The sequence below is a fragment of the Brassica napus genome, chromosome A6 (genome assembly GCF_020379485.1).
Source record: "Brassica napus cultivar Da-Ae chromosome A6, Da-Ae, whole genome shotgun sequence".
In the NCBI taxonomy this organism is placed as follows: Eukaryota; Viridiplantae; Streptophyta; class Magnoliopsida; order Brassicales; family Brassicaceae; genus Brassica; species Brassica napus.
The window spans coordinates 21,060,708-21,083,325 of NC_063439.1; the positions used below are offsets into that span (position 1 = coordinate 21,060,708).

At 38.7% G+C, this 22,618-nt stretch overlaps 6 protein-coding genes across 9 annotated transcripts; 3 read left to right on the plus strand and 3 right to left on the minus strand.

The window, feature by feature from the left end:
- The first annotated feature begins 2,169 nt into the window (after positions 1-2,169).
- Positions 2,170-8,544, plus strand: LOC106348327. Of its 2 annotated transcripts, none has more exons than XM_013788049.3 (20): positions 2,170-2,657; positions 3,075-3,137; positions 3,255-3,547; positions 3,642-3,741; positions 3,819-3,896; positions 4,049-4,108; positions 4,227-4,331; positions 4,566-4,676; positions 5,139-5,294; positions 5,375-5,514; positions 6,377-6,633; positions 6,716-6,846; positions 6,932-6,974; positions 7,064-7,155; positions 7,259-7,307; positions 7,405-7,475; positions 7,570-7,686; positions 7,840-7,940; positions 8,222-8,267; positions 8,370-8,544. In XM_013788049.3, the coding sequence occupies exons 1-20, from the start codon at positions 2,508-2,510 to the stop codon at positions 8,418-8,420; spliced, it is 2,214 nt and encodes a 737-aa protein (XP_013643503.2). In that variant the 5' UTR covers positions 2,170-2,507; the 3' UTR covers positions 8,421-8,544. The 2 variants fall into 2 exon arrangements, with proteins under 2 accessions (XP_013643503.2, XP_022543362.1); XM_022687641.2 differs by having other exon boundaries at positions 3,262-3,547.
- Positions 8,473-10,929, minus strand: LOC111197845. Of its 2 annotated transcripts, none has more exons than XM_022687642.2 (5): positions 10,720-10,929; positions 9,583-10,446; positions 9,013-9,422; positions 8,851-8,920; positions 8,473-8,768 (listed from the first exon to the last, which is right to left on the minus strand). In XM_022687642.2, exons 2-5 carry the CDS (start codon positions 10,344-10,346, stop codon positions 8,705-8,707), a joined length of 1,308 nt encoding a protein of 435 aa, XP_022543363.1. In that variant the 5' UTR covers positions 10,347-10,446; positions 10,720-10,929; the 3' UTR covers positions 8,473-8,704. The 2 variants fall into 2 exon arrangements, with proteins under 2 accessions (XP_022543363.1, XP_022543364.1); XM_022687643.2 differs by having other exon boundaries at positions 10,665-10,904.
- Positions 10,930-13,147: 2,218 nt separating this feature from the next.
- Positions 13,148-14,296, minus strand: LOC111198672 (probable carboxylesterase 18). The gene has a single exon (XM_022687644.2). The coding sequence runs from the start codon at positions 14,207-14,209 to the stop codon at positions 13,202-13,204; it is 1,008 nt and encodes a 335-aa protein (XP_022543365.2). The 5' UTR covers positions 14,210-14,296; the 3' UTR covers positions 13,148-13,201.
- A 2,030-nt stretch (positions 14,297-16,326) lies between these two features.
- LOC106348325 (50S ribosomal protein L24-like) lies at positions 16,327-18,149 on the plus strand. Of its 2 annotated transcripts, none has more exons than XM_013788047.3 (6): positions 16,327-16,530; positions 16,772-16,842; positions 16,926-17,021; positions 17,342-17,445; positions 17,530-17,666; positions 17,863-18,149. In XM_013788047.3, the coding sequence occupies exons 2-6, from the start codon at positions 16,783-16,785 to the stop codon at positions 17,943-17,945; spliced, it is 480 nt and encodes a 159-aa protein (XP_013643501.1). In that variant the 5' UTR covers positions 16,327-16,530; positions 16,772-16,782; the 3' UTR covers positions 17,946-18,149. The 2 variants fall into 2 exon arrangements, with proteins under 2 accessions (XP_013643501.1, XP_048591012.1); XM_048735055.1 differs by having other exon boundaries at positions 16,395-16,530; positions 16,778-16,842.
- A 257-nt stretch (positions 18,150-18,406) lies between these two features.
- LOC106348323 (26S proteasome non-ATPase regulatory subunit 14 homolog) lies at positions 18,407-20,287 on the plus strand. The gene is made up of 6 exons (XM_013788045.3): positions 18,407-18,623; positions 18,817-18,994; positions 19,096-19,177; positions 19,385-19,561; positions 19,670-19,837; positions 19,930-20,287. Exons 1-6 carry the CDS (start codon positions 18,494-18,496, stop codon positions 20,119-20,121), a joined length of 927 nt encoding a protein of 308 aa, XP_013643499.1. The 5' UTR covers positions 18,407-18,493; the 3' UTR covers positions 20,122-20,287.
- A 135-nt stretch (positions 20,288-20,422) lies between these two features.
- On the minus strand, positions 20,423-22,365 carry LOC106348324 (vesicle transport protein SFT2B). The gene is made up of 6 exons (XM_013788046.3): positions 22,005-22,365; positions 21,581-21,634; positions 21,360-21,433; positions 21,132-21,249; positions 20,951-21,009; positions 20,423-20,756 (listed from the first exon to the last, which is right to left on the minus strand). Exons 1-6 carry the CDS (start codon positions 22,146-22,148, stop codon positions 20,678-20,680), a joined length of 528 nt encoding a protein of 175 aa, XP_013643500.1. The 5' UTR covers positions 22,149-22,365; the 3' UTR covers positions 20,423-20,677.
- Between the last annotated feature and the right edge of the window lie 253 nt (positions 22,366-22,618).

A 22,618-nucleotide genomic window follows, 5' to 3' on the forward strand; every position in this document is an offset into this window, starting at 1 on the left:
TATGGGCCTTATGAGGTGTTGGAACGGATAGGTAAGGTTGCGTATCGTCTAAGGTTGCCGGAAGGATCGAAAGTGCATCCAGTGTTTCACGTTTCACAGTTGAAACCAGTGATTGGACAGGGTCGGGTAATCACTCCGCTACCTGAGACATTATCAAGGGATGATGAGTTACAGATTGAACCAAACGAGTTGTTGAGTACACGGTACGATGAAGAAGGTCATTTGGAGGTGCTCGTTTCGTGGAAAAATCTACCGTCGCACGAGAACTCTTGGATGCGATTATCGGAGTTGAAACAGCAGTTTCCGACTTATTCGCTTGAAGACAAGCTCGTTCTTCACCCGGGGGGTATTGATATGCCAACAAGGGTTTATATCTCGAGGAGGCAGAGACGTATCAACGAGGGAATGACTCATAGGAGTGATGAGCTGGCAAGTTAGTTAGTTAGTTAACAGATTGTACACGATTCTCACTATATAAGGGGCTCGTTAGTTGTTTCTGTTATTCATTCAGTTAGAATCAGTTGTGGCTTGAGATCTCGATTTGTGAGATTCAAGAAGAGGCTTAGACTCTGTGTGTAGAGACTAAGAGAGGGAGGTTGGGAGGTTCTTGGTTATAATACATACAAGTTCTTATCAAATTGGTGCGTGAGGAGCGTTCTGGAACGAACGAATCGCGAAACCAGAGATGACGAGAGCGACGACGTTGGAATCGTTATCACAGACGGTGGCGTCGAACTACGCCGAACAACAAGAGTCAACGATGCAGTTACGAGCTTCGATGACGGGGTTGGAAGATAAGTTCACCGAATTGTTCAATCTGTTGACGAAGAACACGGTGGCTCCGGTAGATGGGGGGAGTTCAATCTCACGAAAAGCCGGAGGGTCACGACCATAAACCATCTTAAATGGAGTGCACCGCGTCGCCGTATGATAAGAAGTATTATACCAAAGTTCAGCCCACATCAAATACTTGGAAATGGGGGGATTGAAAGTTCCGACCTTTTTCATAATCAACAAGTTTACTTTGTTGAATCTCGCCAGGGGTATAACTTAGATGGATGACTCGAGTAGAAAGAGGTCGTTCTGAGAACGATGTGACAAAAGAAGAGAAAGACAAAGACAGCAGTAGCTTGTGGTGAGAGGCTGCGTTTGCTGTTTGAGAGTCAGGAGATAAACTTAGTCAAGCTCCTTGATCTGGTCGCCAAGCGTTACGTTGACTGTAATTGTCTATACAACTTGGAGGATAGTGAACGACGGAGGTTGTCAAGGTTCTGTATTTGAGGGAGAGTTTGGTTCAGGAACTAGCAAAGGCTGCTGAAACCTTTGAGAGTAAAGTTGTGGGGGCTTTTGTGAGGATCAAGAATCCCTTATCAGCTTGTTCAAGTCACAGGTAAGCTGGACCTTAGGATGCATGAAGTTCCGGAAGTTGTTGCAGAAGAACTTGAACCTGAGTGTGTAAATGGTGATGAGAAACTAGAAAGTGACTGCATCGAACCTAACTCTGAGGCTTCCTTTGAGGCTCATCCAAGTGGCAAAGAACAACAACTAAGCGATTCATCAGTTTCTAGCATCCATAATAGAGAAAACCATCAAACATTGACTGCTTTCTGAAGGTATTCTGGAGCTGATCCTCCAGCAAATGACATCACACAGAACAAGGACTCAATCAGTGAAGTAGATATGACTGTTCTCAAGCTCAACCGAACTCTTTAGAGATCATCCAACTGATGGATGATAATGCTAACGAGGACAATAACAACAACCGAGATGACCAGCATTGTGATCCAACGAAGGTGTTTTGGTTCTATGAACTCCCTTCCCTAAAGGACAACACACAAGGACGAACCATTCTCCATCACAGAGGAGCGAAAATGAATACTACTTCACAGAGATTCCAGATTTCAAAGTATCACTAACCAAAAACTTCTCTATCTTATTATATAATCAAAACCTAACTTGAAAAGAAGTTGGAGAAGTAAACAACATCAAGTAAAAGCAGTTGGTTGCAGATAATAATAAAGATTCAAACTTTTTTCGTTATTCAAAATATATATATATAAATCCTCAATTCTATTTACAGATAATACGTAATAATAATATACAATGATCATTAGTAGGGGATGTTAATTATTATACAATTAAAGAATAGTAGTATAATTTTGAAAGACAATGTCAGCACACTCACCAGTTCTCGAATTAAAAAAAAAAAAAACTGATTGAGACAGAGAGACAGATTTGATTGAAGAAGACGAGGACGAGAGGAAGGAAAGTTTCATTCTTTTCGCTCCAATCCCATATCGTGATTGAGAGATTCGTCCTCCTTATCATTTGCTCGCATTCATGCCATTTCTTCCAAATCTACACGCTTGAGATTCGAGGTTTCTGTTGTGGGTTTTTTTCTTTCTCTTCGTGTGAGATTGGCTGATCATGTGAGTGAAGAGGAGAGAGAGAGGAAAGTAGAGTCCTTTGGTCTAGTTTGATTGGGGATTTAGTCAGGTGTTCGGGGGATGAGGATGGAGAACGGCCATGAGGATGGACTTACCCATAAATTTTCCAAAGTGGGTTTTGAAGATTCGCCCGAAAACAACCTTAAAAACGATAACTTGTTGCAGGTCATCAAAGCTGTTGAAGCTGCTGAAACCACCATCAAGCAGCAGGTCTGGTCTCTTTTGTCTTTGTAATTGATTCAATTTGTGAACTCATTATTCACTCCCTTCCTGGAATGGCTTATCTGATTTATTAGCGTTGGGTTAGAGAATTAGCTGTGGGAATGCCTATAGGATGAATAAGCAATCTAGATTGTAGAATCCGTCTTTAGTCTCTTACTACACGTTGATGGTTGGATCCAGTGTTCAAGAAATTGCTAGGTGGTGGTTAAGCATCTTATAGATGACTAATGTTTATACACCGACTTTTTTTTTGAACGCCTAGACAGATGTTGCCTATCCCAGTCTGGTTGATAAGTTTACTAAGGGATCATTTGCAACTAGCAGATGAGACAACCTATACGGATTGTTTTTTGTTTGTCATCTGAGTGTTTTGGTCATCTAAGATAGTGTTTTTGCTCTAAGCAGGTGGAGGAGAATAGCCGTTTAAAGGCTGAACTTGAGACAAGTATTCTGGAACTCGCTAAATATGTAAGTATATTGCATATGCATTCTTTTTCTGGTTAATGGACGAGTATTTGGTACAATCTTGAGGATCTTTTCACTTAATAGTGGTGATTTACATGCTAGTTTTGCTATCTTGCCTAGAAATCAGATCAATCCTTGCCCCAAACTTCTAGTATCGGAGATCACTCAAATGCTACCACTGTGTCACGCCTGGTTTACCAGCCAGTTGACTGGGAGCAGAATGTGATTAAAGCTTCAGATGCTGATTCACAAGGCATAATGGTTGTTCACCCCCATGCGAATGCTAACGGCGAAGAAGCTACTGTGAGCAATCGTTTTGAAAGGCCCTCTGTGGAAAATGTGGTTAATGGCATTGACAGAGGATATATAGGTGGTGCTGGTCCCTCTCAGTTTTATTCATCATCTCCTATGAGGTACTGAATTTCAAAAAACTACCACTCTTCCCTGTTTGCTCAGCCGAATTTATATGAACACAAAGTTTAATTCTCGAGATTCGCTTCCTGATAGGACGCAGTTGGAAGGAGCGCATGACACACTTATAAATTCATCTACTCATCGAGTAATGCCAGTTGGTGAAGTAAATGATTCGGGCAATGCTAGGAAGCAGGTCTCCATCACACTTACTACATCTTGGTTTTCTTCTTGCGAATGAATATTTATTTTTCTGAGTTTGTTTTTATTCAGGACCTCATTCACAAGGTCCAGGAACAAGAGCAAGAAATTTTACAATTGAGGAGATATCTTACTGACTGTTCTGTTAAGGTGAGCCGTGCTAGACAATTGGCTCTTTAAGTTACTTGCTTTTGTAGTTCCTTGGGATTTATTTGTGGTTGAGTTGGGAGTATAATAGATGCTTATGGTTCCTCTCTAATTTTTGCTAAATCATCTGACTAACATTTTAGGTATTTTGTTAGGAAGCTCAAATCCGCAATGAAAAATATGTTCTGGAAAAGCGAATTGCCTACATGCGTCTGGTTGGCCTTTCCTTCTTTTTCTATTTACTTATCTGTTTAATTCATCTCCTACTAAATCTTTTTAGTTCTGGAAGTTGTTTGTGGCGCTCAAATATTTTTCTTTGCTGTTGTAAATCAGGCATTTGATCAACAGCAAGAAGATCTTGTTGACGCTGCATCAAAAGCTCTCTCTTACAGACAAGAGATCATTGAGGAAAATATACGCCTAACATATGCCTTACAGGTACTATCGTCTTTTATTGTATCTTTGGTAACCCTTTTTGGGTGGGCACCATGAAATATCTTCAGTTTCCATCAAGTTATTACTAGATTTCAAAGTTATTCAATTTGCAAAATAAGATTTGCATCTCAGTGTCATCAAATTTTTTGACTACTACATAGTGGTACTGGTGCATATAACTATACTAGATCTGGTTAGTTTAATTGAAGTAGAATATGCCTTTCTGTTTTTTTCCAGGCTACACAGCAAGAGAGATCTACATTTGTATCATACTTGTTGCCTCTTCTATCAGAGTATTCTCTACAACCACAGGTTTCTGATGCACAGTCTATTGTTAGCAATGTGAAGGTCAGTTCCAACCTCTAAAATGCTGCTTCTTGCTATGTTTTATGGCTTTATCAGAACTGTCGGAATCTAGAACCAATTCACATCCGCTGATATTCATAGAACCAAAACAAAATGCAGAAAATATTTAGTATAAAACGGCCTCATGAGTAAACTATTGATGGCCTTTTGTTTCCTCTCAGCGGCTTATTTAGAAATAATGCATCGTTTTTAGTAATGCAAATGGCCAGTTGAGTGCATTTATTGGGTACCCTATCATTGATTAACGGAGCGGCTGACAAAGTTTTGAACTTAGTGGATAAAGAAGCATAAGCACTCGCTGTCTCGTAGAAATATGAGGAGTCTTGGATAGGCAGAGAACATGGATAGGAAGTCAATATTTTTGATAGTGATTCTTGCATTTTGTATCCTGCTAAAAGTACTGATTAGTGAATGACATTTATAGGTATGGTTATTTGTCTTCAGGTTCTGTTTAAGCATCTACAAGAGAAGCTCCTTCTTACTGAGTCAAAGTTAAAAGAGTCAGAATATCAATTAGCACCTTGGCAGTCAGATGTGAACCACTCAAATGATTCCCATTTGGCCCCATCTCGCGCAGCTGGTGTAGCGTTAACCCACTCAGTATGTTCATATTCCTCAGTGTTATATTATCATAAACTTGAATGAACTGAGTCTTAAATTACTTCTTTTGTTTCCACCAGACGAAGGATTCCCTATATTCCCATGACCAAGCAGCCACAGACTGGGGTTCAAAGCGCTGGCATCAAGATGAGCCAAGTAGCTCAACTATGGGGAGTTACCGTCTTGATGGTCCTAATAAGTTTTCATCTCCGGTGAACGGGTGAGTTTGTCACTGCAAAGATTCTTGTTCCAAACTGTATGCAAACTGCGAGAACCTATTCAATAGTTCATGAAGCCTTACATGTAGTTGGTAGAGCATTGAATATATGGATCACCTAGTTGGGTTCCTTCACTTGCAAATCGTCCAAATAACTACAAGCAAAACATTTAGCTTCTTTCCTCTTTCTTAGGGCCGGGCCTAATCCGGAGGGCTGACTTAGCTACCCGGGAGGGAGAAAAGGAGTTACTGCCACATGAATCGTTAGGAAGGAACAAGTCTGTGACATCTTGCCTCTTTGTTTGTTATAGACCCTTGAATCTTAAAATTGTCTTACACAAGTCATTTGACTCAGTTTTAGCGATGACTCTTGACTTTAATTGTTGGGTCTTGACGCATAAAACACGCTGACAAGTTATTTGATTTAACTTGACTATTGACGCTTGAGTCTTTCCTGTTGACCCTGAAATTTCCTTGTTATAGGCTAACTAACTATTCTTAATATCCCTCTTCCTGCACGTTGATTGTTCAAAGGATTTTTTTTCCTGTGCTTAGTTTTTCTAAATTCATGTCCCCTCTGTGCCATATGATGATCTCAGTTCTCAAAAGAATCAGATTAGTCATTGGCTATATAAGGTGCTGTTCTTTTCTCTGTATCGTTTTATGACTTGATCTGTCACTAGGTGCCATTGTATAGATCAATTAACTCTATCCTTTTTATTTTTTTGTTCTTACTTTTTATGGATACGGTTATGAGTATATGAACAACCTGTAGCTTCATGACGTTTCTTAGTGCTCTCCTGGTTGTATTCATTGCAGATGATGTTGAATAGTTAGTTGATAAATTGTGTTTCATGTGTACCAGTCAATCAGCTGCCTTTGAGATGCCTCGGCAAGCAGGTACTAGTGAAGATGAATCTAGTGGTTGGAAGCAAGTAGACGAAGCTCCAACTAAGCATGTCAAATTTCGTGAGCCTCCTAGCAAGATAGTTGTGGACGAGGCAGAGGGACAGTCAGATACTAAAAATCAACCATATGTCCCTGCGTTTGATGCTCCTAGCTCCTCAAACTCTCCTATTTTGTCCCCCGTTCGTGAAGAACCATCGTCCTCCCCTTCTGAGGGTAATGGTTTTATCATAATGGGATATTATTAATCCCATTACGACCTTTGACATGTCTCTTTATTTTGAACCACTGTCTACAGGTGGGGATGATGATATTGATGGCCCGTTACCAGCTATAGAGGATCTTCAAATTTCAGGAGAACCTTATCCTGGACATGAGCTTCAGGCTTGTGGTTACTCCGTTAATGGAACAACAAGCTGTAACTTTGAGGTACGTACTGTAAGAGAAGAAGGGAGTGCTTTCTTATTGTTGTTGATTTGCATCTAAGTCTATCTTTCTCTTCATCAATTTGCAGTGGGTATGTCATCTAGAAGATGGATCTGTTAATTACATTGATGGTATACATCTATCTTTTATTCTTGAAGTTTCCCTTTCTATTTTTTTTTTCTTTTAACTTGATATGGAAATACGAACTTTTCAAATGCAGGAGCAAAGCAGCCAAATTATCTTGTCACTGCTGATGATGTTGATTTATATCTTGCCATTGAAGTTCAGCCTTTGGATGACAGGAACCGCAAGGTTAATATCTTTGTATATGAATAGGATTATTTTTGGGGGTAACTGTTTTCTGTGAAAGCATTGTGATATTTTTAGAATCTTGATATAGACTTTCTGATTTCAGGGGGAGCTTGTCAAGGTCTTTGCCAATGAAAATCGGAAGATAACTTGCCGTAAGTGTATCTTAACTGTGAAGCATTCTTGGAGAACCGAATGATAATTTTTTGGCATATAAATATAGGTAGCAATAATCTTCTTTTATTTTCACAGATCCAGAGATGCAGAGCCAAATAGAGAAGAATCTTCATAGTGGTCATGCTTCATACAAAGTTTCTGTTTCGGTATAACATTTTCCTTTTTGAACTTCTATGTTTGGGCTATGTATTCTTTGGCTTTTCTTGGATTAACACATCAGATGCATGTGAATTTGAACAGACTGGTTTCCTAGATATATGGGAAGAAGCTACGTTGTCTATAAAGAGAGAAGGTTACAGTATCAAGTGTATTAATAACGATATCATAGCTGCTGAAAAGTTCTCATCTTCTAATGCTGTAAGACTTATGCCTTCTCTGTTTCGGTCCTTTCTTCTCATAAAATAAGTGCAGTTATGTTAAATGACTTTTTCTTTGGTTTGTTTAACATAAATGGGGAACGCACTGAGCTTTGAACTAATAAGTAAAATCCTTCTTCTGATATCTATCTAGGTAACAATTCCGTTTGGGCAGCCTGAAGAATTTGTTATAGTTGCTTCTGATGGTAGTGAATATTCCTTGCGAGCAGACAATGGATCAGCAGACCTTGGCTGGTAAGTAGAACTTAACCTTCTTACAAAGAGAAAGTATGAGCCTGAGAAATGGTTGGTCCATTGGGTTGTGAGCTTATGTAAACTTGATCCGGATCAATCAGCATATGCTTGGTCCTATGATTCATTGGGATAAATTAATCTATGAATCTCAGTAATATTTGACAAACAAGTAATAGGGAAAGAGAATCACACTGTGATCGGGTCTTTTGTGTTCCTATTGTTCATTCCATGTCTGTTTCATATCCCATTAGAAGCTATTGATATTCTTATTTATTTGGCAGTTCAAGAGATACAATAGTACTCACCCTGAGATTATTTAACATGAGGGTAAATTCATTCTCTCTTTCACTACATTGCAAAAATGCAGCTGACATAGTTGTGTAGATACAAGCAAAGGTCACTTATATTCTGACTTTGCTAATTTTGCAGTCTCTACAGAGAAAGAAGGGAAAGAGGAGAGGATTTTTGTTTCACAAATGAGATTTTTTTGTATATAATTTATTTATTATTTTGAGCTCTGGCTTATAACAGCTTACATAAACAATTCATTCATGAGAGAAAAAAAACAATCTTTGTCCCTTGTTTATAATATTACAATTGATCATTCCAACTATCACTGCCCTGCAGTCACATTACATTCTATTTTGTCCACCTGATTGATCACACTAAACAATTAGCCACAGCGGCTTTGTTACAAAGATGAATAATAAGTTTCAAGGTGATATGATACAACAACAATGAAGTTACATATAAGTAACATATATTCAGCTGTGTCTGAATTTAGGCCGCACTGTGATAACACCTGGTCTTGTCTCATCAAACCAGTACCTGATAAAGCAACATTCTATTACTCAGCTAGTTGTTTATACTAACTCATAAATAAAGAAAAAGAGAGTTTTTTCTTTTTCACCTGTTATCTTCTAAGAATGTCTTCACAGCTTGAGGAAGTGAAGCATGTCCGCGACTGTGTTTCCCAATACCTACAAAGGACACAAGAACTTCGCTGTCACAGACAAAAAAATTTGGAAATATCAGTTAACTTTGATACTTCATCAACCGAAAATCGACATACCTGTTACAACCTGCAATGAGTTCCTTAGTTCTCTGGAAGAAGCTCTATGACGCTGCAGGCCTTCCACATCTAATCTAGCACAAGGCTCTTGTGACGGAGATCGCAGAGCTGCATTCTTTGACCTACCTCTATTTGGTGATACTGAACGGTTCACTGTGAACTGACCTTCGATTTTTTGCAAACGTTCTTGCAACACTTGAACAGCTTCTGCTGCGTGGAGACCATGCAGGTCCAACTTCCATATGTCGTTATTCCTGTTTGTTATACCTAAGATCTTATTGGCTGCCTCAGCATTTAGCTTCTGAGCTGTTGACCAATCCTCTCTTGCTTTCTCTGAATGATGCTTAGCAGAAGCATGATCATTTCTCATAAAAGCATTTTGGGCAACTCTGGAATGGTTTGAGGCGGATCTGTTTAAAAATAAAAGGAATAGCTTTTCAAATAGCTGCCCAAACTGCTTTTATGTTTGAAAACAAAATTCAAAACATGAACTCTGGATTAGGTAGACAAAAGCAATCAAGTGGTAGATTAACTATCAGCATAAAGAGGAGTAGAGAAGCCTTTGTATACCTCATCATTTTCAGTGCATCCTTTCGATGAGTCAAGTAGAGGTCATCTTCTTCCCATTCAGGTGCTATAGGGATGGACTGAAGCCGCTGAATGATACTACCTAGATCAGAAACATCATCAGGTGTTTTTTCACTGTCATACGCATTCACCAAAAACGAGCTTCCACCATTCTCTTGCAGATCATACTTGTGACCATTCTCATAATATGTAGACCTTGCAGCCATATTCACCGAACTTGTAACAGTTCTCCCGGATACTCTATGTTCGGATTGTCTATCAGTTGGAACCTCATTGTTACCTTTGTCTGCTGAATCACCAGTAGAAAGCATTCCTTGCAAAAAGTCAAAGGCCATCTCAAAATTATCTTCAGTGGATAACAGTATATCCCTTATCAAGTTATCATCTGCCCAGCTGTTCATATCCTTCAGCTTCCTAAAGGCCGAATCATGACTGTTCACCGGCGGAATCAAACTGCTTGGTTTGCTTCGGCAACCTCCACCGCTTTCTTGGCTTCTGCAATCCTTATTATTCTCTGTCAATGCTGGAAACTTCGAAGGAGGTAAGAGCAATGAAGAGAAGGACTTTTCAGAAGGCTCATGCTTTCTTCTGATCAGCTTCCCTCTGACATCTAAGGGTGGTGGATTGACACTAGTTGAAACAGGCGGGAAAGGATCATCCTCAATGGCGCTTTCAAGACCTTGTTTCTGTCTCTGCTTGAGATCAAAGGCAGTCCAACCAGATGATTTACCTTTCATCCATGACATCTTTCTATTGTATTATTATTATCTCCCACAGCAACTGATCATCTCCCTCTTTCCATTACATTGATTACTTCAAAAGTTTTTCACTTCGATGTCAAATAAACTGCAAAAAAAGAAAAAAAAAACTCAAAACCAGTTTTGAAAAAGGGTTTTGAAAAAGGTACTATCCAGAAAAGAAAGTTTCAGGTGTTGCAAAAAGTCAAATCCTTTAAAAGCTCAAACAACACAGTGACAATGAAAAGGCAATTATTATTGACTGCAGCGCAAGTAACAATACATAAGCTAAGACCTGCAACGGAGAAAACAAACGAAAACCTAAACCTTTGACGGCGCGTTTAGATGCTAAAGCAAGCGGACGAAGAGGGTGGGGACTAACCTACGGCCAACGAAATCGAGAGCAGTCACGGTTCGAATGTGATCGGAGAGATAGAGACGGAGGAGAAGGAAAGCAATCGGTGAATTTTGTCGGCGAGGAGAGAGAAAGGCTGCAAGTTTTGCATTTAATTACGAAACTGACCTTTGTCGTTGGGGATCTTCTTTTATTATTTCCACCTCGATGATTGGTCGGCACCCCTAATTATTAGACTTGTATCTATTGGCCATGGATTCATTCATCCGAAAGACTACAAAACGGGCTTTTAGTGGGCCTCTACCGCCCATAGTACAAGTCCGAACTCATACCGCACACACCTTACCGGAACTTTTATAATTGCAAAACACCTCGAAGTGGCAAGTTGATCATCTTTACTCTTCATTGCTTTGGATATTATTAGTGCTCAACAAATGATTTTTGGTATTTTTTATGTTATTTTTAGTAGTTTTTAACTTGATTTTCATATGGATAATTGAATGTTTTATGTATGTTAATTCATTTTTCATGTGAATTAGAAGTAAGTAATAGAGATATCATCCACTGACATGATTGGGTGTACCAGGTATCTGATGGACTAGTAATAGTTTCACATCTAACTGTGACTATTTTAGCCTACGAATAAAAATGTTTTTTTTTGGTTAAATATGAGGAGTTTGAACATTTGATCATAATCTCTCTTATGGCCTGGAGCCAGTTGACACCATTTATAACATAAAACACTCATGCCACCGAGTTTTGAATCAGGAGTACAACAACACCAAAGATTGCGGTTGACTAAAATGTTTTGGAACATCGTATATATTGTATAAAACTATAAATTAAAATTATCAGAAAGAAAACAAACCAAAGAACTTAGTATAAACTAGAGAAACCATTGCTTTGTATACATCTCATGATTCCTAGAATTAGGGAAACAGGTATTTACGCTGTTAAAAGGTATACAACTGATGTTATCATAATATCCTAACAACTCCAACAACATTTTCATACAATTTAAAGTCCTCACAGAGCCTACGTAAGATATTGGTACTGATATCTAAAAGAGTCCAGACCAAGAATTCATAAAAGATACCTAAAAGAAACCCATATCTTCTATTACATCCAACCTTTGTCTGTTTGTCATAATGGATAAATGAGTCGTGATATAAAATATAATAAAACACGTGAATATGTTTTGTTTATATTATGGTATTCTCTATTTATTTTCGACTTTTGGAAGTAATTGACAGAATCTCCAAGCTGATAGACAGTTCACCTAATTCAGTCGAATGGTATGGGTTTAGCATAAAAGTCGTCTCACACCCATTTCTCTTCCAAACCTACTACGGATGGAGTATGGTCGACAAATTGACCGACAATCCAATGAATCACTTAACCATTTCTTCTGACCTAAGAGTTCATTTTATAAACAATGAATTAACAAAGATGTTGAGAGAAACACATGAGCTAGTTTGTTTTCAGCGGTCAATAATGCTGATTAACATTTTTAAATCATTGATTATTTTACTACAGTTTTATAAGATATCGTGTTCAGTCATTGTCCTAACTCCTAATATGAACAAAAGAAAGTATTAAGGCCTCGACTGAATCAACACACCAGTTCTTTATGTTTTACATTTATGGTGGCCGCAACTGTAATGTAATTTTCACTTTACATGTAAAAATCAAGAAAACAGAATGGTGAGAACTACACATTTGACATAGAATGGTGAGAAATACACATTTGACAAATGGGACATCTCACTATGTAAATGCATCTTTACTCAACACTAGGGAAAAATGTAAATCGATGGAAACAACATACGTAGATTACAGAGCTGAATAAGCGTGGTAGTTGGATAGAGTAAATAGGCATTCGGATCGGCATTAATCTCTTCTGTAGAAATGAATGTGTGCTTCACTTTCCACCGAACTACTCAACAACTTATCTTTCCTAGGAAATAAGAAACGTAAATTATATGGAAAGAAATATTTTCTATTTGGCACTTACAATTTAATGATTAATATAGATTCATATTTGTCAAAAAATATAAAAAAACTCAAGAAGTGTTGTATTTTGTATCTGTCACATTTAAATTCCACGCTTTAAGCTCTAAACATATAATATGAAGTTGTGAACACGGGGTATTTTAAATTCTACGTTTAGTTGCTTTCTAGATTATCATTTGGCTCCGGGTAGTATTGTTTCTTGGCTCCGGAAAGAATCTTTACTTTGGTATAATAATTCACGTTTAAATTTCAATATTAATCCAACAAATGACAAAAAAAAAGAAAAAAATTGTGAACACGGGATTATAATGGAAATACACTAATCTCTCTCTTTTTTTTTTAATTTTTTTAACAACGAAAATAGACTAATCTCACACTCCGTTTTTATGACACCAACGTAGATTTAAAAGCACACATTAATACTAACAGATTATTAATCCAGTTAACATAATAATATTTCATTTAAGGATTTAGGACAACATGTAGTACAGTAGTACTAAGCAGAGTTTGAAACCACGCGGTCCTCAACAAAATCCTTAATCTGCTGGATTAACTGGCCAGCCTCCGGCAACTCAGGAAAGATATAAAACGCATGGAACATGTTTGGATACTCGACTAGCTTTGCTCTCTTCCCGGATAACTTTAACCACTCGTAGTAACTTCTCTGCCAATCCTTTAACGGGTCGAACCCGGCCACCACCACCATCGTATCCGGATAATCCAGACCCGATATGTCCACAACGCTCGGTTTCGCCGCCTCGTGATCCCGGTTCGCTCCCTCCGGCAGCATCGCCCTCCAGCACCAGTCAGTCCTCTCCGGCGAAACCAGAGGCATTCCGACGAGGCTCCTCTCCGCCTCCGTCCTCTCTTCTCCGCCGAAGAAAGGCTGGATCGAGATCATTCCGACGAGCTTCACGGCGGCGAAACAGCGCTCGCGGCAGACTCGTATCGCCACGTTGTGCGCGATGTTCCCGCCGGCGCTGTCTCCGGCGAAGAAGCACCTCGAGAGATCGGCGTTCGCCGGGAGAACCTTACCGCGGTTCTCCTCGAGGAACTTCACGACGTCGAAACCGTCGTCGTACTGAGCAGGGTAACGGTGCTCCGGAGCGAGACGGTAGTTAACGGAGACGACGTAAGCAGGTATCTTCCTAGCGAAACGCCGGCACACGCTGTCGTAAGCATAAGCGTTGGGGCTGAGGAAAGCGAAGCCTCCGCCGTGGAAGAAAATCACAAGGGGGATACGGTCGCCGGAGACGTGCGGGGTGAAGAGACGGAACCAGAGGTCGCGAGACGGGTCCACGACGAAGTCGGAGGTCGAGACGGAGTTTACAGGCTTGGGGTTGGGAGGCGCGCGAAAATCGACGAGGCGGAGTAAACGGCGGTTGATGGAGCCGTCGGGGCGTTGAGCGTTATCGGTGAAGGTGTTGAGAACGGCGACAGCGATTCTTGTTTTGAATGGAATCGTTAGCTTCTTGTTCTGGTGCTTATTATTATCTGTCGCCATTTTTTTCTTTTCAATGGATAGTAGGTTTAGTGATTCGACCTTGTACTTGGACTACTCTTGTATATATGCTACCAAATAGATATTGCCAGCTGTGAATTTACGTTTTTTTATCGACATATAAAGGAGATGGTTACAAGTTACAACCAATGCAAATTATGGTTACGTGTGAAAGATATCATAAGAAAAGATAGAAATTTTTTTTGAAATAAGTTAATGGTAATTGGTAAATGGCTTAAGTAAACACTGTTTTCTTGTAGAGTGTTGTTGCAGTCATCCCCACATCAATATGGCCAGCGTAATGGAGTCTCAGGGAGCATTGAATTATGACATAGTCAATGTACTTCTTGCAGGAGACACGCAATTTTCTGTCAGAAGCTGCATCAACTAATTCAATTCCGTTGAATTCTATGTCAAAATCAATACTAGTAGTCGTGAAAAAAAGATAAAAGCAAAGGAACATTTATAGTATTGTATACCAGGCATAATAAAGGCACAACTAATCGAAGTTTCAACTCAATGAACAAATATACCGTAATTACATAGACCATCGAAAGAACAAAGCCAACTCTTTAGAATTCATGCAACAAAACAATCCAATCTAGCACCTCCTACTCGTAATCCGTTTGTTGTTATTCAAAGAGATGAAAAGTTTCTGGAAACTAGTGATCTTCTATCACTCCATCCCTGCAGTGCGGAGAACCTCGGTTGTGCTACAGAAGGCTCCGAAAAAAAGTCGAGAGCACTCATCTTAGGGAAACAAAGGCAAATCATGGAAACAAATTTCTTGATCAGCATCTGGCATTTTACCTTTAAATTTTTTGGTGAAATCAACATATATAGTTCGTCTAATCGTCTGCTATACATTTATAAACCTGTGTTGTTACATTTTAAAGGTCTGGATGTATAGAAAGATGTATTGATACAATAACTTGATAAACCACATATATTGATATATAACCTTGAAAAAGGATTTGGTAGTAGCTTAGAGAAGATTATTACTTGCCAAGTATTTTGTGTTTTTGTTTGCAGCTGGCAATAAGGACACACCAATGGATCGTGTTTGGAAGGTGACTCTCTTTTAACACACACCACCACTAGTATTAGACTAGTCTTGCAACGCCATTTTTTCTGAGCCTCGTACAAAACTAACTGAATTGCAAAGGAAGGGTTATCATTCAAACAAAGAACTGAGTACCAGCATTGCTAGAGAGTAGAGAGGCTTCGAGTCTAAAGTATTTTTTAAAAATCTTGTAACCATATAACATTAATTTTTCGGTGAGTTTATCTGTAAACTAACCGGACCATGAATACTTGCCCTGAGCGTGACGCTTGGTACGAGCATCGTACCGTAAGTGCTTCAGTAATGGTGGCGTCTAAGAGCATTTCAAATGTTAAAAATGGAGTAACCCCATAATGGAATTAATTTTTACTCAACTCTATTTTGGAGTAAAAAAAATAATGAACGAATATTACTATATTTATGAAGTAAATTTTTTTTTTTTTCGATTATAGAGTGAAGATGAAATAAGAAAGAATAAATCTCTATATTCCATTCTGAAGTTAAAAAATATAACAAAAATTAGAGATTGTTTTTATCCCATTAGAGCATTTCTAACCTAATTTTATTTCTTATTTTAAAATAGAGTTTAGAATCAAATAATCTCTCAAATGAAATTCAAAATTCGATAATCTTCTGTTAATTTTTGGATGAGTGCATCTGAAAATATAAAGTTCTACACATTTCTGTGTAACCTATACTAATATAATTAAATTTGTATATAGAGTTGTGATAAATCCACAAACTTAAAAAAAAAACATTTTGTAACAATAGCTAAAAGACTTCTTATTTGGGAGATGTTATGTCTAAGAGAGTTTCATTGCACCACAATTCTCATGGAGACGGACCGAATTTGTGGAAATGTTAGATAGCTCTGCTGACTGGCCGGTCTTTGCTTCTGAGCTAATGTCTTCTCGTTTTTTCAAAGACGGTTTTTTAGAGTTTAGCTTAACCCGCATACTCAAGATTAGGAACTTGCGTGTAGAGTTTTTCGCTAAGAAGACAAGAATTATCGATTTTTTTTTCATATAGATCAAAACTCAGACTACCACTTGATCTTAGAAAAATAGAGCCACCAAAGAAAAAGAAAAAAAATCTAAGCGCGCGGTCATCTTAACGTTTCATGACGTCACTCATCAGTGGATTTTAGGGTTTTAGCTTTATACACTCGCAATCAAAATATTCCCGACTTTTCCCAATCACCGTCGCTAACGCCGCCGGCTTCACTCAAACCTTCAACGCCGCTGACTACTCTTCCTCACAGGCAAGCTCCTTCGAATTTCAACTTAGTCCAAACTTGATTTCGCATCTCTCCAGCGATTTCGTTAATATCTTGTCCCTTTTTGAATATTGTGATTGATCCCCCCCGAAGTAGATCTTTGTTGCATCTAAACCCCCTAAGTTTTCAATATTTTGATTTGGGTTCGTGATGATTTCCATTTCGAGATGAGTTGTGTAATAGAAATGTGAAAGCAACATTCTTTTTCTTTTTGTGTGATGGTAAGGATTAGGAGCAATGGGATGGAAAGCTGCTGAGAAGCTCATCAGACACTGGAAGATACTTCGTGGGGATAATGTGAGTAGGACACTCTGTTTCGCTTCTGGTGCTTTGTTTAGTTTGGTTTTGTCTGATGTGGTCTTTTGATCTTCTTATTTTAGGTAATGATTATCCGCGGGAAAGATAAGGGTGAGACTGGAACCATCAAGCGCGTCATCAGATCCCAGAATCGTGTCATTGTTGAAGGAAAGAATCTGGTGAGTTTGAATCATCGTGTGTTCTGTATGTATATTATATACTATTGTTTGCTCAGTTCCTTGATTGCGTTTCTTTAGTATGAACTAGTACTGAATGAATCAGGCTCATATCACTAGCTTAACACAAATCATGGAGTTACTTATCAGTCTCATCATTTGATTCTTATCTTTAACTTTAAGCATCCATTGGTTGCTTATAAAAAAATCACAAAGCGGGTCTACTTCTATGCATTTAGCTACGTGTCCTTGGATGCTCACTGAGACCATGTTTTCCGTTGTATTATTTTTTTTCTGATGTTTTTTACTTTTTGTATTCACAGATCAAGAAGCATATAAAGGGAGGCCCTGATCATGAAGGTGGGATTTTCACAGTGGAGGCTCCTCTTCACGCCTCAAATGTCCAAGTTGTTGATCCAGTCACCGGGTATGTATCACATTTACTCTCACCATTTACTCTTTTTCTCAAAGAGAGAGATTTCTTATGTCTATTATCTTTTTTCTACCTCAGGAGGCCTTGTAAGGTTGGTGTAAAGTACCTAGAGGATGGTACAAAAGTAAGAGTGGCCAGAGGCACAGGCACATCTGGTTCCATTATTCCTCGCCCAGAGATTCTAAAGATAAGGACAACGCCAAGACCCACTACCGGTACGTAGCAGTTCAACTTTTTCTAAACATGACATTTTACATGTATAGTTTTAGTGGATTCAACATAGTTCATTTGCTATGACCAGGTGTTACATATTCAAATAACATCTCACTATGCGCATACAGCTCTCTATAGGATTTGGTAATAGCTTGCTTTTCTTACAGAGGATCTTCCATTTCTTGTTTTTGTTTGCAGCTGGCCCTAAAGACACACCAATGGAGTTTGTTTGGGAACAGACATATGATGCTAAAACAGGAAAGGGCATGCCTGATCTTTGAGTTAAAGCTTCTTTTCAGCTCCGTTCCTAAAAATGTTGCTGCTCCCAAAAGATTATTCTGCTTCCCATCCATTACAGTTTTTGTTTAGGGTCAAAGATCTGCGAAATGAGATGCTGTTGAACAAGCTTTGATTCTTATTTCGTTACTCTTTGTGAAAGTTTCAATGTGCTAAATAAAAGATTCGCAGTACACAAATTTTCATCACTGCATACCTGTATTAAGAACTACACAAAAATAAAAGCTACAAGTCTACACTGTTCTTATGGTTTGTTTAGTCGTCTCTAAAAAATCGTTAAATACTAACCATAATAATCACAATAACCCTGTGAAGGCGGTGAAATTGATCATTGCAACCTTATATTTAGCCCAATTTTAGAGGAAAAATGCAATTTGTTTTCTTTGGGTATATAATAAATGAGAAGGAAATATTCGAGGACTGATATGTAAATAAATAGATCAGTCTTGTCTTGTTAATAAAGAAAAGACTCTCTCGAGGTTTAATAAGATCCAACAAAGCAGCTCAGAGAGGAAGAAGACGACTGATTATTATGGAGAGATTACAACGAATCTTCGGCGCCGGTGGCGGTTTGGGTCACGCATCGCCTGATTCTCCGACTCTCGATACGTCGGAGCAAGTTTACATATCCTCTCTCGCCCTCCTCAAGATGCTCAAGCACGGTACAATCATCCATCCTCATCTCCAATTTGACTTTCCTCGCTCTTAGGGTTTCCATCGAGAGAACTCTAGAGTTTAATAAGATCGTCGATCTGTTTGCTATCTCTCCTTTATTGAGTTAATGCCATGTGAATTGAGTTAGAGATTTGAAGAAGATTATTGGAAAATTTTGATTTTGAATTTGTGTGGCTACAGGAAGAGCTGGAGTTCCTATGGAAGTGATGGGATTGATGCTTGGAGAGTTCGTGGATGAGTACACTGTTAGGGTTGTGGATGTTTTTGCGATGCCTCAGAGTGGTACTGGTGTTAGCGTTGAAGCTGTTGATCATGTTTTCCAGACTAATATGCTCGACATGCTTAAACAGACTGGGAGGTGAGCTCTTATTCTTCTCTACACCCATGTAAAGTTTGCACTTTTACAGAATCTATGTACACTTGGTGAGTCTTATTTTGAGTTTATGTACTGTGTTTCAGACCTGAAATGGTGGTTGGTTGGTATCATTCACATCCTGGATTTGGATGCTGGCTTTCTGGTGTTGATATTAATACTCAACAGGTAATGTATTGTTTTTGCTTAGTTCTTAGTTGGTCAAATGCAATATGTTTATGTGAAAATGCACTGCCTCTACGCTATAGAATGTTTCCCCTTGTGTCCTATACCTTTTTTCCATTGTAGGGTTTGTATATTAGATTTAGGTATCTTTATATAGTTTGGGTTGGATTGTGTGTGCTCATTGTTGAACATCTTGTGTGCTTTTGTTAGAGTTTTGAAGCTTTGAACCAGCGAGCTGTGGCAGTGGTGGTTGATCCCATTCAAAGTGTGAAGGGGAAAGTTGTGATTGATGCGTTCCGCTCCATAAACCCGCAGACCATTATGCTTGGGCAAGAGCCTCGTCAAACAACGTCTAACCTTGGGCATCTGAACAAACCATCGATCCAGGTGATGGTTCACAATAGCGAAACGTGTTTTTTTTCTTCTTTCCAAAGATGGATCAAAGTAAAAGGATGACTCTGATACGTACGTACTTTTGGATACACTGTTATGCAGGCTTTGATTCATGGATTGAACAGACACTACTACTCAATAGCCATCAACTATAGGAAGAACGAGCTCGAGGAGAAGATGTTGCTAAACCTCCACAAGAAGAAATGGACAGATGGTCTGACGCTAAGACGCTTTGACACCCACTCCAAGACAAACGAACAGACTGTGCAAGTAATAGAAAAATGGGGGTGTTTTGCAATCTTTTCATTTGTTCAAACATGTCACATCTCATCTTCATTGTCTCTCTCTCTTGTGTTTAACAGGAAATGTTGAGCTTGGCTGCTAAATATAACAAGGCGGTACAAGAGGAAGACGAGTTGTCACCGGAGAAACTGGCGATCGTGAATGTGGGAAGGCAAGACGCAAAGAAGCATCTGGAAGAACACGTTTCGAACTTGATGTCATCCAACATTGTTCAGACACTAGGAACCATGCTTGACACTGTTGTCTTCTAGAGAACTTCTTCACTTTACCAGCCAGGAGTACTCTGCTTCAGCCAGTTTGGCTGGAAAGTTGAGCTTCGTTCTTCTGCATCTCTTTTATTTTCTGTTGAATCAACTCTTTTATGTATTTTGTATGTGACTTCGTTCTTTTCATTAAGGCTATGGATTGATTTCCATTCTTGCAGTTATTCAAAAAAATTTCTCATTATTAGAATTTAAAAGCTGCAACTTTCGAGTGTGTGCACTTGAGCTGCAGTTACTCGTAACTGAGGTGGTTAATATACTTCCAACTTCGAGGAAACTCAAAAAAAAGGAACCACACCCAAATCTACGTTATATTCCACATCAAAACATACAAAAAACTGTGCTACGAATTGTGAAGACATCATGTTAAGAAGCAAGTATAAACCAAAACGAGATCCAAAGATAAGCCATAGAACATTGACAATAAGAGCTTTTAGCGTTCTTCTTCGTGCATCAAACAAGTCCAGCTTTGAACATTGACTAGTCATTAAAACAGAGCACAGTGGTTTCTTGGGACCAAAATTCTCTGTGTATATAGGGCTGCTTAAAACTCGGTGTCAAAACAAGTCATGAACACCTTTGAGACCATGGTCCTCGCAAAAGGGATGTAGCTCAAGCTATACCTGCAGTACAAGATGAATGACACTTTTTGTGACAAACTCAGAAAACCATACAAGTAGTCTTCGGTTCACCAATGCATTCTTAGCTCGAGCTAATATATGTTTCGAAAGAGTAAATTATGTGACTGCATTATGATAAAAGACCATGCAGAGACCATGTGTAGATAACGAGAGAAAGTTAATGGAAGTTGGGATACCATATTAGACCAGAGAACTCAAGAATGATAGCAAGCAGCGTCAGCAGCTTGTTACGAACCTGTACAGAAAGAAAATGGTTGATGTGTATAACAAGGCATTTTCACTCCATAGTCTTAACCTTTACTATGCTCAGTTTTATTATTTCCCAGTGGATTGAATTGAGAAACCCTACTAACTTACATAGAGAGCGCAAAACAAGGCAATGATAATGCTGGCAAGATACAGAGCAGTAGCGTAGATGCGAGCTGGGTCAAGCATCATCGTGACCTGCCTCTGTGGGCCTATAAGGAATGCTGTGCTGCCATACAAAAACGATATAAAACTTAAAATCTAGAAAAGAAAATGAGAATGCTTGTCCACAGAGACTTGTAATATTACAAGCTAAACTAAAAAGAATCCAAGACGGACCTCCCAAGCGCCATCAAATTTCCCAGAGTGAATGTGAAGCCAAACTTGATCGGATTGAAGAAAACAAGCATTGACTGCATTGTAAAAAACGTAAAAGAGTTAGGAGACAAGACTACCCAACAAAGGAAACTTTCCACAAAGTGTTTAAAGGTCATATATGATTTTTAAGTAAACGATTCCTTTCAAAGCAGGCTCGCTAGTTCATGGATAAGACTACTTACCAAAAGAGTACATGCCAAGCCAGCTGACAAGCAAATCGCAAATCCATAGAATCTCTGTTCTCATGGAAACATACCGAGAGAACATAGAGCATATTAGCTTACGATAAACCCCCAATTCAAGACACTCAAAGAACAGATTCATCTAAACGAGTAAATAAACCAAAGTATATATATATATATCTTTCCAACTAATCAAACTTTTATCTAACCACTTCTTCAGTGATATTCCAGTAAACATGATCATCCTTCTCCTCTCTACTATATCAATTTTACATCGAAATGCTAAACACTCATCTCTAAGGGTCACAAACACTTATCTAGATGATTCAGAGAGAGCTCAACTTCATTATGATATGTTCAAGAAACAGCCAAATGCAGATGACTTGATCCAAAGTAAACACAGTTAGTTAGTTAGTTAGTAAACCTGTTTGGTAGTCAAAGCGCAATTGCGATTAAGATCTTCCATGAATGAGAGAGAGCTCTCTTCTTCGGCAGCTCGTTCCTCGTCTTCGACCTCCATACCCACCAACATCTTCATCTTCTCTAAAGCCTGATTCATCTTATCCATCCTCTCTCTCTCTGTGTAGTCTAAGCTCTTCTTGACTAGCTGGTGTGTTAGATCTAGTGCTTCTTCGTCTCGAAATGTGACAGCACAACTGTAAGTTTGGTTGGATCTCTCTGCACAATTACGCCATGTTCCGAGTTGGAAAACGAAGGAAACGCTTTTTCTCTGCTTCGTTCGTTGGAAGAGAAGAATAAAGGCCCATTAGGCTTTTCACCTCAAAATGTTAGTGGGCTAACGTTTGGATCCACTAAAGGCTGTATTTATTAGTTTTGTCCATTATATTTTGTTGATTTTTTTTTGTCAACAATTACTCTATGATTATTATTTTCCCAAAAAAAAACTATGATTTAATACCTACAGAATGTATTGTTTATATTATTTTAAATTACTAGGTGATTTTTTCGTGCTCATGCATGAATATAAATATTTCTAAAGTAATTATAATATAATAACTGATTGATATTTACTTTTAT